The sequence below is a fragment of the Serinus canaria genome, chromosome 12, assembly GCF_022539315.1.
Source record: "Serinus canaria isolate serCan28SL12 chromosome 12, serCan2020, whole genome shotgun sequence".
Taxonomy (NCBI): Eukaryota; Metazoa; Chordata; class Aves; order Passeriformes; family Fringillidae; genus Serinus; species Serinus canaria.
The window spans coordinates 8504530-8521978 of record NC_066326.1 but is presented as its reverse complement, the minus strand read 5'-3'; the positions used below and the strand labels follow the sequence as shown (position 1 = coordinate 8521978).

The following is a 17449-nucleotide window of genomic DNA, read 5'->3' as shown; positions in this document are numbered from 1 at the left end:
GACAATGCCTGCAGCAGGATCCCTGAACATCACAGTCAGAAAAGCCTCTACAGCTGCTAATGAGCAAGTTAAACACCAAATAAGAAGAAATAACAAATATTGTTGTTACACTTACATATTCCCATGGGTATCGTGAAGCCAAGCTTTCAGTTTATCAGGGAAGTGAATTTAAATAGTTTTTTTCAAGATGCCAAAAAAGGTGGCAGATAAGGATGCCAAGTTTCTATAGTAACCATAAGAAAAGCAGTGATTATCAGCAATATCACATAGGAAAGACTGGATTGTCTTTTCATTTTACATGTAGCCCACTGCTTAAAAAAATTAAACCCTTTCTTGAAAAAAAGAAAAAACCTATGAAAAAAATTGAATATGAAATGCATTATGCAAAATTATTTTCTAGGATTTTCCAGCCTGTGTATCCTTGCCACTTGACTCAGTGTTTAGAGGATGAGTCTCTGAACAGAATGCTTTATGGCAGAAGAATATGTGAATAATAAAGCATGACTTTTCATATTTTCTCACCTAGTAACCCAGGCAGCAGAGGAGAAAAATCAATATTGATTTCTTACTGTAAGCTCCTTAGGACAGAGTGTGTTCTTTGTTTGGCATAATGAGGCTCAGGTACAGACAACACTTGGGTACAAGATTATGAAGTCTTAGAGCTGCTGGGAGGAGTCCAGGTGGCAGCACAAGGTTCCAGGCTGTCAGTGATCTGCACCTCAGTGCTGCCGCTCTCCACACACACCTGAAGGCTGAAACCTGGCTGGACTTTGGAGAAAACCATGGTAGATGGACCTAAGACAAAAAGAATGAGAGATAAGGAGAATCATTCCAGCAGCATAGAAACACACTGCTCTGGGCTGTGTTTTAAAGCAATAAAATGTATTTTAAAGATTTCTTCTTCCTTCTGAACTATCTGAAAGCTGGTTGACTCTTTCCTAACAAGCAGAAACAAAGCAGAGCTCTCAGTTACATCTCACATGTGTAAGGAACATAGGAAGGCCTGAGAGACCAATTGGTTGACTTGTGATCTGCTGACTCCAGCAGCTCTACCCAGCTAACTTCCTCTGTTTTTAATGCAGGTCCAAGGAACATTAATGAAGCCTTACTGAAATTTACTGCATTTCAAAATTTCTGTTCCCAAAATTCATAACTGATGCCAGGTTTGTGGAAATAAATCCTTGCAGTTTCATTTATGAAACTCTATGCCCAGACACAGGTATTTTTACCTGCTGGAAAGCATGCTCTAGTGAAAACTGTGATTCTCATGGTCTCAACCATTGCACATGACTGCTAAGAGCAAATCTCTGTGTTCCTCATCACTTGCCATAACTGCTGGCTTTGACAAATTGGCTCAACAAAGCCCCTGCTGTGTGTCAGCAGTGCTTCAGTTTGAGGTTCACAGGATGATGATTAAGAAAAACATTGTGAGCAAAACTCAGAGCCCTCGTGAGCCTCTCCTGCTGCTGCAGGCAGAGGTGTTGTTCACAGCATGGTGGCAATCAATCCCCACGGTGCTGGGGACATAAAGCTGCTAACTAGAACACAAAGGGCAAGGACCCCAAACTGCTGATTTTGAAAAGCAGGTTACAGCTGCTCACTTGTAAAATACTGCTGAGCTAATGACCAGAAAACAGATCCTATTTGTACTTGACTATGAACTGGGAACAACAGACTCACCCTGAACCTGCTGTCACTACTCACCTGGCTCCTTAGCTCATTAAAGGCAGGGGTAAGAGTGTGGAGTCTCCAAGGACTCCCTTTTGCCCAAGCTTTGGGTGCCCACTGGTGCACTTCTGTGTGTGACAGGTCAGTACTTGCCAGGACAAGCACATGCACCCAGACAGGCCCTGGCAGACAATCCCCCTGACACCAGTTTGCAGCCAGAATTTAGTTGGGGTCTGTTCCCCAGGGGAGTGGCTACATCAGGGACCCAGTCTGGACTCACAGGGGTGCCCTGGAACACCCAACCTCTCCTGTGAGACTTGTGGCTATGAAAGAAAAGTAATAACATGTTTTAAATATCCTTGCCACACACAGAGGGAGTGTGGTCCTGATCACTAAATGATGCTAGAATGGCCAGATATGCACAAGTATGTACAAGCCAGCATCTGATTTTTGAAAGTCAAAATTATGATTGCATTGAACTTTTAAACTGATTATGGCATTAGCAAGAACAGTACAAATCTTTCTGGCTAAGGCAGGGTAAGTAAATTATCTCAGTGCAGTATCTGTCTTCCTGTGGATTTCTGTGCTACTCTTCCTTGAATCAATTTGTGATGATATGTTTGTACCTGCCACAGAGCCAAATACACAATCTGATCTTATGCCAAGCCACTATTAACAACTGCATTTTCAATTGATTCTAGGATATTCATTAACTGGGATCTACAATTACAAATAATTTACAGGCATATAATTTTAAATCACTTGCACTGAGCTTACTGAGCTCACTTTATGACATTCAAATACATTATTCTTAAAAATTCACTGAGTAGTCAGCTTGAAAATAATTACAGTGGGATAGCACTGGATGTAATCAAGTAGAAACTTAGAACAAGAATGACCAGCAATGCCTGTAGATCACTTTTGCCATGTGACTTTCACATTCCCTTCAGCTGTCTCCAGGAAAGGGTTATGCACTGGACTGATGGACTCCAGAGCTGTTCCACTGACTCAACTCCATTAAAACAAAACTCCTTGGACTTCTTGGGCCATGGACAACTCCTAAGCAACACCTTTTCTCCTGTACCTGGCAGCTGGTGTTTCAGTGATTTATTTACCTTTAGACAAGTGTCCTGCTGGTTGGGGGATGCTCTTGGCAAGCAGCACTGCACTTGCTCTGGGGCTGGGGATGTTGGGCACAGCTTGGAGCTGAGCAACAGCCAGAAACATCAGGGTCAGGTTAACTGGATTTTAGATCAAAGTATCCAAGCACAGTAATAAATCCATGAATAAATAAAACAAATAAAGTACATGCACGGTATTTGATTAATTTTAATAGTGATTTCATTTTCAAATGCTACATATGTTCTGCTCTTTATCTGTATTCCTTCTCTGTGATCTTTGTGCTCTTTATCTGTATTCTTTGTGTAGAGCTATTTTACATACCATAAAACCAAGTTGCACAGATGCAGGAAATTTAAAACTCCACGTTGGAATTTAGGGCCCTCCCTGAAAACTGCACTGAAACCCAACAGAGATGTGTTAAATGAATTGCATTATTTTATTGCAAGGTGTAGTGGAGAACCTCACACAAGCATGTTGGACCTGCCCTCTGAGCACAGCTTCCCACAGGAATCACAAACACTCCTCCCTGCCTTACCTGACACAAGACTCCACTTCTGGAGTGTTGGACCAACCCCTCCCACTCTTCAGCCCTGTGTTGGTTCAGCTGATGGGATCTGTGCCCTCAGCATCTCACAAAATACACAGTAAACAAGCAATTTTTTTTATTTGAGTAAAGCCATGATTTACACAAAAACACCAACAACCTTCTTGATTCAGCTTCATTTGTTTTCATATGGAAGCTGTGAATATTGGAAATAAATTAGACTAGCAAATAACTGTCATAGACACAAGGAACTTTTATGCTCTGTGGTCTTCCTCTGCATTACAATTTAATACATAGCTGTAAAAATAAGACACTGTTTGCCAAATATATTAATTTGGTTGCAAAACTATTGTTTAATTTAAGTTTCAAGTTATATAATAAATTATATGGCTCAGTCAGATTTTGTAAGAAGTTAGAAGATACTTATGAATACAAAATAATATCCTCTGATGTTCTGACTATGGCAATTCATAGTATTTCCCAGAATTCAGGTCAAAGTAACAGCTCAGAAGTGGATCATACAAAAGAGTCAAAACTTCCTCATCTTCTTCAGCACTGGGGTGATCTTCACCTGTGTGAAGTGGAGAAAGTAAGAATAAATCACTCTACTCCCTCAAGCAATAACATGGAAATATCTTTCTGTCAGATGTGAGATTTTTTTCTTTCAAATGTATAATCTTCTGACTTCTGAATTGTTGCCTTCAAGATAACAGCAATTCACATTTTTATTATATTTCTGAAGACTTGTACTTAACTGAGGGGAAGTGAGGTCAGCAGGAGTTTGCTTAACAACTGGACTTTTCAAAGTTCAGTGGAGCAGTTCACCAAAAGTACCTTTACTAATAGTGGATAAAAGTATTCTTAAGTGGTATTTTCCTCAATAACCTTTTTAATAATTTTTTAGCTTGAACAAACACAGTCAGTGCATACTTAAGGCCTGTAAGAATGAAAGAATTTGGATGTCTGGTATCCAATATGTCACCTGAATATCCAGGATAGGTAAATCTGTGCAAAAGATCTTTCAATATCAGAGAGGAAAAAAGATTCTTCCAGACAATTAAAAAAAAAAAAAAATCGAACTTTTCTAAAGATATATAAAATGCAAGAAAACTTTCAGGAAATGAATCTTTAGTCTAAAATACACTGATAAAGCCCTAGAGGCTTTTCTTACAGATGCTTTATATATTACAACTTCTTTTCTGAACCTGTGTGTCTTCCATATAAGCTAAATTTAAGTCATATGATCTACAGCTTTTTGATGGGAGATAATTCAGAGCTGAATGGAATCTGTACCTTGAATTTCATCACAAATGCTCATCCCATCCTCAGCCTGCTAATACTGAGGGCTTTGCACACCCCAAAGCTCCATGACAAGTAATGGCCTGACAAGCAAACAGCAATGGTTTCACAACTCTGAGTCTGTTTTCAGCCAGGATCACACAGCAATAAATGGCGAACATTGTCTGGAGAGCAGAAAGTAACTTGGTGCATTTGATGCATACAGAAGTGTGCATCACCTCATCCCTTCAGAAGAGATTTCAGTTTTGTTTCCTCAGTAGCATCTAACAAATACCATCAGAAAGAAACTGTCCTTCACCCTAAGCAAAGAGAAGAAGGTAAAGCCAAATTGTTTCCCTCCCTGCTGGGGGTGCTTCATCAGGCCTGGGAAACTAAATTAGGTCAACTGGGGTCTTTTCTTTGGACAGCTCTTGGGAGAAGTGATGCAGTGCAGAAAGAAGGGGAAGAATTGAATGTGTTTTTCTCCATTTCAGATCACAGTACACAAACAAATGGTGTTCATGCCTCACTCCCTCACTCAGCCTCACAATTTCACCGGAAACCATGCTGTTATTTCCACTGCATTCTTCCTTTCATTATTTTGCTTTCCAGTGCCTATGCTTCACTTTAAAATTATTCTCTTTTCTCCCCTAAGCTTGAATGTCTCTCCCTCTTTACCTTGGAACTGACCACTCAATATAGAGTTAGGAATAAGAAATTCTTCAGCCCCATCAGAGGTATTTCAACCTCTGCCTTGTGCCTTGAATTCATACCAAATCAAAATTTTATTGCATCCAAGACTAGCTGGATTTACACCTTTATATCAATAATTCCCTGCAAGTATTTTCATGTGACCAAAAGGAGAACTAAGTTTTCTAGACCTATCTTGGTTTTAGTCAGGTTTCTTTCTTTTAGCAGCTCACAAGACCCCCAAATGCATTATAAGGCATTTCTAAGTGTTGCAACAAATTTCCAGTGGCAGGATGGGGTATCCACTTCTGAGCAGACATATGAAAACCTCATTGCTGTTCTTCTTCCTGAACAGAAGTACTACTTAAATTGAGTGATATTCTTCTAAAAGACTCCTGTAGTGTGTAGTGGCTGTGCTAGAAGGTGTCTTTCTTCTTTCAAGTGGTACCTTCTGGGCAACCTGACCATATTTAGGAAAGAAGTGCTTGTGGCCAAATTAACTGGTCAAGAGGTCACTTTCAAAGAAAATTTCCATTGTTGCTCATCTTGCCACCACCCACACTTCTGGGGTTGAAGCTGCTCAGAATTGCCTGAAAAAACCTCTCTGCAGCTTAATTTGCATCTCATGGTGAAAGCAGAATCAAAGCTTTTGTTCTTAAAATCACTAAAAAATTAAATGGTATTTTAGGTGAGAAAATAATTTGATTTTAAATGAAAACTGAGGTCTGTGATATACATTACAGAGGGATGAGTGGTTTTGTGTTGAGCTGAAAGAAGACTGAAGGTAGCTAGTACCTGTAAGTACCTGTTATATGAAATGAAATATTGTCCCACTGAAATCAGGGGGACCATTGTTTTTCTGGAAAAAGACTTGATCAAGATGTCTAAACCAAGACAACGAAGAACAGGCAGTCATGTGGCAGCTTTTTCTGAACTCAGAAAGGAATGTACAAATAACTGTGCTGTTATTTGGATTATGACAGCAGTGTTTACACAGTCACCACAATCTGGAGAACTAAAATAAATCTTTTCCCTTTTCACAGAAATATATTTTTATTTTATTCTAGATTTTAATCTTAGAAAATACCTTTTAGCAAATCTCACTTTAAGATACATGGATCATACTCTGACTCTGATGCAAGTCAAATGCACTGGATCAGCTGTCAGCAGATGGTCTGGTGGAGAGAACACTGCTGATATTTTCTCCAAGGTGATCCTTGAACTACAGTGCTCAAATCTATCCTGTAATTATGTACTGCAGGGTTACCATATGAATACTGTCAGCAGTTGTGGCCCAAAAAAGAAGATTGAGTGGTTCCTAGAGTTTTTAAAACCTTATCCCTTGGTCTTAAGGCCAAGATACCATAAAGCAAATTCCAGAACATTTATAGCTTTGTCACTGTCACTTAATGTGGAGATTTTCTTGGTAGGTCAATATAAACAAAACTGAATATACCTCAGGAATATCAGTGCCAAATAATGGAAAATCTATGGAAATTTATCATATTTATGAGTCTAGTTTTTCCTCCTATTGTATTGGGAAACCTGTTGAATAAAAGACTACTTCTCATTGCATCTCACCATTTAACTAATGGATGGTGCAAATGTTAAGAAAGGAACTAGAGAGTGAAATCCTTTCTTAGAAAGGAATCACTTTTCCTCCCCAAAGTTAAGCCTCAACTTAAAGATTTTATTAAAATGTAAGAATTGACCAATCTTTATTAATTTACTAATGCTATACTATTTTTCTTTCAGGATACTTTTAGATAAAATTCCTATCTGGAATACATTATCACTCATTGCAGATTTTCAGGGCTTGGAACACTGGAAAACTGCACAAAGTAGTGTTTATTATTTACAGAGTAAATAATCTTGGGACACCTCCCAACACGAGAATTAAGTAATTATCTAATGTGGTACTAAATAATCAAAAAAAAGTGAGGCTAAGGAGGGCAGAATTTTCTGGAATGGATTTGAGCATTCAGTTTGTTGTTCAGATCTGGTCTATACCTGTCAGTAATGAACCAGCTCTTTTGTCACACAAATTACTGACCTCAAGTTAAATGAATAAAGGAAAAAAAAGTTTTTCCCAAAGTCCTCAAGATATATCACAGGACACAATTTATTTAGCACCTCTTTCAAAAATGCTACTCCAAACCATCTAGTTACCATGGTCCATTGGATTTTTTTTCAAACCAAGGTATCCAGGATAATACCCAGGTTCTGATGTTTGATGGGGATGATCTAATCTGACTGGCCTTTATCACACAGCACTGCAGCTTCTCTGCTGCTTTCATAGAGAGGGTGTCCAGTAGCTCAGAAAAAAATCCAAACTGTCCTGTTTGGGGAGGGAAGGTCATGGAACGGCTTTGTTGTTCTCTCCTATTTCTTGGAGGAATGATCCTTTCAGTACAGCAGGGGTTTTTGAGTATCTGGAGATAGAAAAGTTTCTGTATGAAGTTATCAAAATTACAAACATCCTGCATATACATGAGTCAGAATTTGACTCAATGAAGGTGCAAAAATAAAAGGCAAAAACAAAAAAGCTATGGTATATAGACAGTTTGTCTCCCCCAAATGTGCAATCACAGGCACATCATGTAAAATATTTCAGCTTAAAGGAAAATGAGTTTAGGAGCAATTCACAAAACAGTTTTGAAATTCTAGTGTGAATAACAGGAGAAATACAAATTCCCAACTGTATTATTTTTAAAAGCTTTTTAAAGATAGTAACACAATTTTAAAAATTACAAAAATTATAGTTTTTAATTATTAAAGTGCTGCAACAAGCCTTGAATTTCATAATACTAATGAAAAACATTCTCTGGGACCTTTCATGAATTTTTATCCTATGTCCCTATAGCTCAAGGATGACTGTTCAATTCTGCTTGGCTTATTTAGGACCCTTAACACAACATCTTACTTGATTCTTCTAAGCAAGGTCCCTTCCTGACAGAAAAATTGTATTTTGCTGTCACAAACAATTACAAGTCTATGTCTATGAAAATGTTCCCATTTTGAGGGGCATAATTTATTTCAGACAGTAAATCACTGAGACATCTTTACCCCTTGGACAGCCAGAACAGAGGGTCAGATTTATGAGAGCTCCCAGTGAATTCCTGAGACCTGAAGAAAAATGTAAATGTCTGTCCTGGAAGTGTCCAAGGCCAGGCTGGACCTGGCCTTGAGCAGCCTGGCTGAGGGGAAGCTGTCCCTGTCCATGGCAGGGGGGTGGAACTGGACTCCAAGGTCCCCTTCAGCCCAAACCATTTTATGATACTCTGTGATGATGATCCTTCTACCCTGCTTCCTAAAATAACTGATAAGAAAAAGGGCATTTGAGGAAAACAAGGTATTTTCTTCATTCTGCTGTTGACTTCCCAGTTCTTTGCCATTCTCTAAGCAAACACCATTAATAAGCACAAGCCTGTAACTGGTGACAAAAGTCCTCAGGAAATCACTCTAAGATTTCATTTAAAGCTAAATCTGCAATTTTTCTTCATAAGAGAAGTATCTCTTATGCAAGTTTAATCATGCCTCTGAAAAAGAATGTTTAGTCCTTGTGTTCTTACGTAGGTTTGCCATCCCCATTAGCATAAACTCCTTATTTTTAACAAATAAGATGCATTTTTTATGAGTTAATCTGTATAGAACACCAGGAAACAGCAAGTGCATGTTATTCTTCTAGCAAAGGCAAATAATACTACATGGAAAATTCTGCTACCTTGAGCTGAGATTCATAAACAAGGGAACTTGAAACCAAAAAGTAGTGGGATAGAAAACTGTGAGAAGGCAGTACCAGCACTACAGAAAGAACATTTAGATGTGTCTTTCTACCCAGGTTCTTTTCACTGTCTTCATAAATTCCTACCTGGAGGTCTCTGTTTTGTTGAAGATTTAGAGTTCTCTTCTAACTGTTGGCTTCCAGGAATAAAAGTGGGACTGAACACATTTGACAAATCCCTGAAAAATACAAATCAAAATATCATCTATAAACACCCAGTTTGTGTTCCTATTTTTTTTAATCCTTTTGATTATTAAAAAAAAAAAGCCAGAAAAAACTGCAGGTTGTCAAGTGTTCTAAAACAAAATCAGGCTGGATTTTCTTACTATAAAAATAAACTTTACAGTTAATATAATTATTAAATGTTAAGATTTTCTCCATTCAGGCCTTTTCACCTCTTCTGTTCACATTAAAATCTGTGATTTAAGTCAGGTTTGCTTTTCAGATTTCAGCTGGTGTGGCTCTCTCAGCACAGGGTGCACAAGTATCACACAGAGTTATCCTCTGAAAGCCTTCAGGACCCATCAGAGTCTTTTTCTGAGGAATAAAGGCTTGGAATGAACAACCTTGGGAGGCAATTTAAAAATTAAAAATCCCCACCCCCTCTAAAGAAAGAGGCTCAAAGACAATCACAAGAGGTGTTTGGTTTGGTTACCATGGACTTGGCAGTGCTTGGTGCCCCTGCAGTAGGGTGCCACAGAATGTGGTGTGACATTCCCTGTCTGGATGGGTGCTGAGTTAGAGCTGAGCTTAGACAGGAAATGGATGCCACAAACAGTTTAATGAAGAGGAAACATTGGAATGAGTCTGAATGTTGTTGTTGATATGGGGGGAAAAGCATTCTAAATATTTCTATCCATTTCCTATTATAAAATCTTGTACATAATAGAGAAAAATTGTTATTGAATGCAACATGATTCTGGCTACTGGCAGGACAATATAGAGGACTCTTACCACAGGTGTCCTGTATTTATTTTACTTCTGTAAAGAAAGATATTTTGATGGGATCTTCATCACAGAGGAGAGAGTAATTTCTTCTATTCATGGACAGATGATGTCTGTTCTGGACACTAGTGTCATAACTTCTAAGAATTATTTTTATGCTACCATACATTCATGCAAAGATCAATGTTCCTTTCACATACCCCACTTTATGAAACACTGTCTTTGATTGGTGCAGCTCAGAGAAAGGAAAACAGAACAGCTGTTTTTATTGTTATTGTTGTCACATTTTTGTTGCAAACTGCAGTGCAGTGACAAAGTCACTCATATTATACTATCTGTCAGAGAAAGATAGCCCTGGAAGGACACATCCTAGCCACATTCTTTGTTCAGGTGACCATGCCTTGTAATTCTTTTCATGTATGAAATTAATCTCTGCACACTGTGCAGAGCTGATGGTTCCTTAAATTCCCATTTCTCCTCTCCAGCAGCAAAGAGCTGTAACACATTAAAGCTTCCATATCATCATTACCTAGACTGAACAACTGCAAGTCAACACTTGAACACAGTTTGAGGGACCTCAATGAATCACCTCATTTTGATAGAACCAGATCCAAAATTTTGGACCCAACTATTTCACTGCAAGGCAAGAGGTATGGAAGAGGATAAATTTCCATATGTTTGCTTCATGCTGATGGGAGCAGCACAGCTCTAAAGAGTAAATTAAACTTGGTCTGGGATTGATTTATCTTATGTCTGGCTGTTCCAACAGCTGGCACAAAAGCACTGTGCATGTGAACCTGTGCTACAGGCTGGGGAGATTAGCCAGAGCTGGAGAGTTAACTTCAACATCCATGGCTTTGTCTAAAAGGGATACATTTTTCCAAAGCTTGGCAGGTTTCTTTACATTCCAGACTGTAATTGTCTCAACTTGATTGTCCAACACCAAGGAAATAGGTGATACACTTCTAGTTTCTGAAAAGCCTTCATGATCTCATGTACAAGTTGCTGCTGTCAGAGAAATCTGGCAAGGCTCAGTCATCTGGTACAATTGCTAAAACAGGCTGACTGCTTTGGGTTTTTTTTTAGTTTTTCTGCTACTTCTGGACTTGTTATTGATTCTACATCATCTCCTGTTGGCATGTGTGCATAATCTGGGTTGAATCTGGGGACAACCACCTATCTGTTTGCAGTCAAAATGGAAAAAACTAATTTTCCGCCTCAGAAAACAGAACTGTTGGTGTAGAAACCCAGCAAGTAGCATGGCAGATTTAAAGGAAGGGATATTGAATTTTCCATCATGTCAAAATGTAAAAAACATACTTTAAAATTGTCTTCTAGCATCATATCATTTTCCCATATATGGCCAGCTTCACAGCCAATGCCTCTCTTCTGCTGTTCAGCCAAGGCCACTGGGAGCTGGTACAAGCAATGCCCACAGCCATGTCTGTCATTGTCACCTTCTCTGCACTCCCTGAACGCAGCCAAAGCCTCTTTGTCTACACCAAAGCCTCAGAAGTTTTAGGAATAACAGTTGAATGCAGGTTGACACCCAGTAGCATGGTGGAGTGGATTTTCCATTGCTGTCCCTTGCATGTTTGGTTTGATCTGTCTGAAAGTCTGCCCCAAACCCACGAGACTCACTCTGCCCATCCTCCCAGCAGGGGCTGGCAGCACAAAGCAGCAGCACCAGCCTGACTCTCCACAAGTGCACTGAAACAAAGCCAGCCAAGGCAAAGGTGATCTCAGAGCAACTGCACCAAATCTGGGAAAGGTAAGGAAGTACTGTGAGTGCTGAATAACACCTCTGCTTCCCAAGCTGCTTTTCCTTCCACAACCACTACAGCTTTTGCAAAGGCAGAGATGTCTGAGAGCCTGAGAAGAACCAGAATATTTCTGCTGGGACAACTGCTGAAACAAAAGTGCAAGGAGAGAGAAAGACAGCGCTCACTTCTGAAGAGAATTATCTTAGTCAGACCAACACAGTTACGAAATAGAAAAGCTTTGGAGTACATAGGCAGTTTTACCAGTCTGGCATAAACCAGAAATATTTAAAGATTTGTGCTTTTCATATAAAACATGTATCAGGGAATTCCTAAAGAAAATAGGACCTTTAAAGCAGAGAGGATGTCAGCAAGAAGGAAAGAAAGCTAGTAAGGTAATTACCTCCAATGGAAAAGAAAGAGGCAAATCATGTAAAAAACAATGAGGGAACAAGGTAATAATATGTTGTTAAAATTAAATAATAGGTTGTTAATATTTAATAATATGTTGTTAGAACCAGTATTTGTGCTGTATTAATAGGTTTTGTTACTCAGAGAATTGATGAATTTCAGTCTGAACTCTCATATCTGGAAGATTTGCATGAAATATTAAGTCTGAGAAATCAGAGATGGAATGATTTCTTGAGTAGCCAGGTGATTTTATCTTTGATTTTGTCCTTCATTTATTGGAGTCAAATACTCTATTAAGGTGTTCAGTTTCATATTCATATTTAGCAGATTTATCTGACTCAGTAGATGAATAAATACTTTTTCTAGGAGGTGCAAGAGTAAGATCTAATGATTTTGATGGTTCTAGAAGGAGGCAAAAAAGTTTTTATAAATGGCAGAAGGAACAGAGATGTGTTGGAAAGTTTATTGTTTCCTATTAGGACAGTCTTGATTCAGTTCATGTTTTTTCTCTCAATGTCCAAGGAAAACAAATAGTTTTGCTATTCAGGCCCCTGCCACCAAGACATGTAATCAAAGCATTTCAGTATTAGGGTTTCATTGTTGACTTAAAACATTTTACCCAATATATATTAAAAACTGGTTTACAACTTCTGTAAGTTAGTTAGCAATGTCTCAATTGACCTCCTAAAAACGTGAAGAGAAATTAAAAAAAAAAAAGTCATAAGTGTTGAAACCTTCCTGGTTAAATTACACTGAGGGTAAAGTGCTGGCAGTTGGTGGATAAACTTCTGAGGAGAGGGTTTGCAGCAGGAATTCTGAGAGATGCTGCAGCTGAGCAGACACACCAAACTTCCACAGTAAAACCTGCAGCTGCTTTTAGGAAGCAACTAAAGCATTTGTGTGTAGGGGGGGGACAGAGGGTTTCAGTTAAAAAAGCATCCTGAAAAATGTGTTAGACCTTGACAAAAGTCAAGGACCAGCATGGAGGCAACTGGCAATATTCTGAGAAACACAGACTGTGCTCTGTGTTCTGGTTATTGTGGTTTTATTCTAAGTGAATAGAGAATATTTATTTTTTATTAAAGAAGCTAGTTTATCTCATTAAAACAGAGAAGCTAATCACACATTCTGACTAATTAAACCCACTCTCTTTATGCTATCAATGCCTCCAGCTGTAATCAATACAATCAATGTGCAATAAACCATCCAGAGCTCCCTGATAACAGTGTGGAATGACAAATATTGTCTTTTAACATTGTGAGCTGCATTGTAGGAAGGCTCAGAGGGTACCACACACACTCAACAGTATCATGAATCTTTAGAGCTTGCACTAAAATTCTTCACTATTCTGAAAGCTATTCTGCATACCAAAATATAGAGCAAATATTATATAATATTTTCATATTTATCTTAAAAATATTATTTAAAAGTTCTTTAAAACAATTTTGGATAAGAGTAGTCATATAGTGAAATGTCACATGACAGCTGAACTCTGATGGAAAGCAAAAGAATCTTTTGGACTCATGAGCATCATTTTCAGTTTCATGACAGTATGGTAAATTTTGCAGAAAAAAGGCTTCCATCAGCAAAGTCTGTTGAGAAAATTAATGATGCTTTATTAAGCAGCACTTATCAATGACAATGTATTAAAATTATTACCATCAACAGAAATCCTTAGTATCAGAACTTTTTCACTGAAATCTTAATGAATACCTTTGATTTTTTCACAGATACTTTTGCAGACTGGGAGACTGAGAAAATGTCAAGTCACTTAGTATAAAGATTTTTATTATTGCTCTGTCTTGAGATAGCATACTTTATTGCATTTCTTTTGGATCACATTTAATTTGCATTACTTAAATCAATGGGATCATTTAATCCATTTTATTAAAAAAATGAAATGCTTCAAAGTATTAGTATGGTTTTGTCCAACAATCTATACCAAAATTAAGAGGAATATTTGTTCAGCCTTGCAGTATACTGCAAAAGTGCAAGGCTTGGGCTCCATTGTATCAAATCAGGGAATGAAAAACCAGCATTAGTTTTGTATCATTATGAACACATCAGATTAACAGTCTGTTCAACACCTGAAGGGTACAATCACTAAACCCACAAAAGATCAGATTGAACTGCATTACTCAGTGAATTTTTATGAACTTGAGAGGAGAATGGACTTGTGCCTGGGTGAAATAAGAGGAGCACATTTGCTGAACTGTGTTTTTACAGTGGATTATTTGACTAACTGTGGAGGGCCAGAAAATGTCAATGTATGAATCAACTGTAAAAATATTTTAACAAATAAAGCACCAGTTCCTGACATCTTGTGTAGGTATCAACTTAAATCTCAGTGCATACTTCTGCTGTATTAGCAGTATTTAATTCCATGTGGAGCAAATCCTGCTGCAAATGCTGAAAGTGCATAGTGATATCTCACCAGGATGCACTGAATGCAGAGTGCCAGCTCCCATCTAAAGGATGCTCCAGTTCTGCTAAGATAGAGACCTAATCCTCTCCTGTTTTAAGCTTTAGTTATATCTATTTCAGAAAATTTAGTAGAGACAATCTCAGTTCTTAGATAAATTAATAAAAAGTCACCTGGCTTTGAAAGACCTCTCATCTATTCCCTGATCCAACTTTTTTGGAGCATGAATTGCTGGTTAGGCTCCTCCAGATTAAAAGATGTGAATTTTCAATTATTTCCATATCTCATCAGTTTCAGGCACATGTTTATTAACTTAAAGCAAATTACTTACACACACCTCTTTTGTTTCTGCTTTGTCAGATGTAAGTCCTGAATGCATAATGGGAGGTTTGGGTTTATTTTTTAACAGGAGTACCTCCATAGAAATAAATTCTTCAATACAAGCTTCAGTAGTGAAGCAATGAATTTTTAGGTTATTAATGATGTGATTTGTTTGATGTGTGTAAAAAATGCCATTATTATTTGAAAATATGTTGAAACTAATTTCAGGTCCTGCCACTGCACTTGATTGTAATAATTATGAAATCACCTGAGCTTTAAGTTGTCCATTATTGTACATAACATGCTTTAAACAATTCAAGTTCTTGAAAATTAGTAAGTTTTTCCATAAAAATTCCATAGACTAATACAAATTCAGTATTAATTTATACATCAATAACTGTTCAGTGCTACTCAGTTTCAGGTGGGGAAACCAGTGTTTTTGAGTGAGTTCACAGAAGCAGAATATATACTACCAAAAGAATACAGAATATACTTATACATAAAAATCAAGGGGTTTTGAATGCATATTTTATCAAAAATCTTGAAAAATAACATAAATACATCTCTTCCTATGACTTTGCAGGAATTAGTTCTATTTTCAAAAGTATTTAAGGGCAATCTGGCAATACATTGATGATTTTAAAAAAAAAGTAAGCCATGAGCTAAAATGGTGTTATTTTCCTGGAGTGCTACTGTAGTTTCAAGATATCATTAAATCAGCACAAAGCAACACTTATCATTTCCTGCACATTTTTCACAGTGAGCTGCATTCTGACTATGAGTAATCTGTTAATCTGTTCCCTGCCTCACAATCCATCAAAGTGACAGATTCATTCCATCCCTAATACACAATATCTTCATTTACTGTATGCCTTACTGGAACTTGCTTTTTTTTCCCTAGCACTAAGATTGAGAAAATCACAAGCATATTTAGAAAATGCCTTTTTCCTTCCTCCAAACCACTTCAGCAAGTCCTTTTTGCCAATCACTGCACTTCTAATGGAGGCAGGGACCTCCTTAAAAGCTAAATAATTTAATTGTCCATGAGATCATAAAAAGTATAAGTGCAACTGTGCAGGGAACACTTGAATCTGCTCTTAAAGTCTTCAATCTCTAAATGAACTATCTTAGTGGTGCAAGATTGGATTCAAGGATAACAAATAAGATGTGAATTCTACTAACTTAACAAGATACTTGATTAAGTTAGGTGCTACTACAGGTATCTACACTAAAATCAGGCTGACTGGTATTGGCTGAAAGTCTGACTTGTTAATGTGTTCCAGTTTGTCTTTCATTATCAAAGTTGAAATGGTAACTTTGTGCAGGTTATTAAAACCATACACAGCCATCTACATCTAAAAATACAAATGATCTGAATTTGGAGGTTTAACAGCTTAGTAATTAATATATTTTGCTATTTGGTCTATGTTTTGTAGTTAAATACATGAAATTGCTATCATAACTTCTGCTAAATAGAAGGAACATTTACTTAAAGACTGAACCTTTAGATCATCACTATGTTAGCTTGCTGGCTAGATCATAGTCTTGGTATTCACTAGCAATATAAATAGCACTAGTAGAGAAAACCAGTGTTTTAACACCTGATATAAGTAAATTACTAGGTTTTTCTTCCTTGCTACTTGTGATTCATTTATCAGAAGATCAGCTGTATAAATTGGAAGTAATGAATTTGCAAAGGTGTGTCAAAATTCCTTTGTGATAATCTAACCTAAGCAAGTAAATTCTAGTAACTACATTAGATACTCATTGATCAGTGAATGAAATGGATTTGCACATTTAATGAAGTGTCTGTTAGGTAGGATGTACTTTTTTTTGGTGTACTTTTAACAATTAAACAAAATTTTAAAAAGAAATTATATTTTACTCTTCTACCAGTTCAGGAAGCACCTGAATCTAGTGACTAGGAAGTCTTGTTGCAATCAAAGGAATTTCTTTTTCCATAACCAGCCACCAACAGTGTCTGACTGTTCTGTGCAGCTCCCAAGGCTCTGAGAGTTTTCAGAAGATGGGCTAAGACAGACCTTAGGTGCTGGCTGGACCAAAGCCTCCTGTCATCCATAAACACTGGAGATGCCCTGGGAAAAGCCCCAGGGGCAAAGGGCCCCAGCAACAGCTCAGCTCAGTATGGAGAGACTGTAACAGTCTGGGAACAGGGATCTTGTCCTTTCCATCTGACATGTCTGAGAGGTAAAATCTTTTACTGCCTATTCTCCATCTTTATATAAACATGGCCTTTGTTTGAATGGCCCAAGAATAGCCAGAAAAATGTGCAACCAGTAAAATTATTCTTGGTAAGTCCTGAAGCTAAAAAAATAAAATTAAAAAAAAAAAGAAGAAAAAATAGGCTTTCTTACATTGACAGGGATGTAACATGTTTGAAATATTTGTATGAAATGCTTGAAAGTATTTGCCATGTTTTATATTTAAATCCTGAGTGCATATGCTGTCAATTGTCCATGTTCTTAGATTCCCATACAAGGGAA

The 17449-nt window shown here is 37.6% G+C and overlaps 1 protein-coding gene across 1 annotated transcript in view; it reads right to left on the bottom strand.

The window, feature by feature from the left end:
* Positions 1 to 3792: 3792 nt before the first annotated feature.
* Positions 3793 to 17449, bottom strand: part of CFAP20DC (CFAP20 domain containing) — a 64488-nt gene continuing 50831 nt past the window's right edge. The window contains exons 17-18 of the mRNA XM_009091296.4: positions 9174 to 9265; positions 3793 to 3905 (exon numbers count right to left, since the gene is read on the bottom strand). Of these exons, the coding sequence (XP_009089544.4) occupies positions 3793 to 3905; positions 9174 to 9265 (205 nt within the window). The remainder of the gene's footprint in view (positions 3906 to 9173; positions 9266 to 17449) is intronic.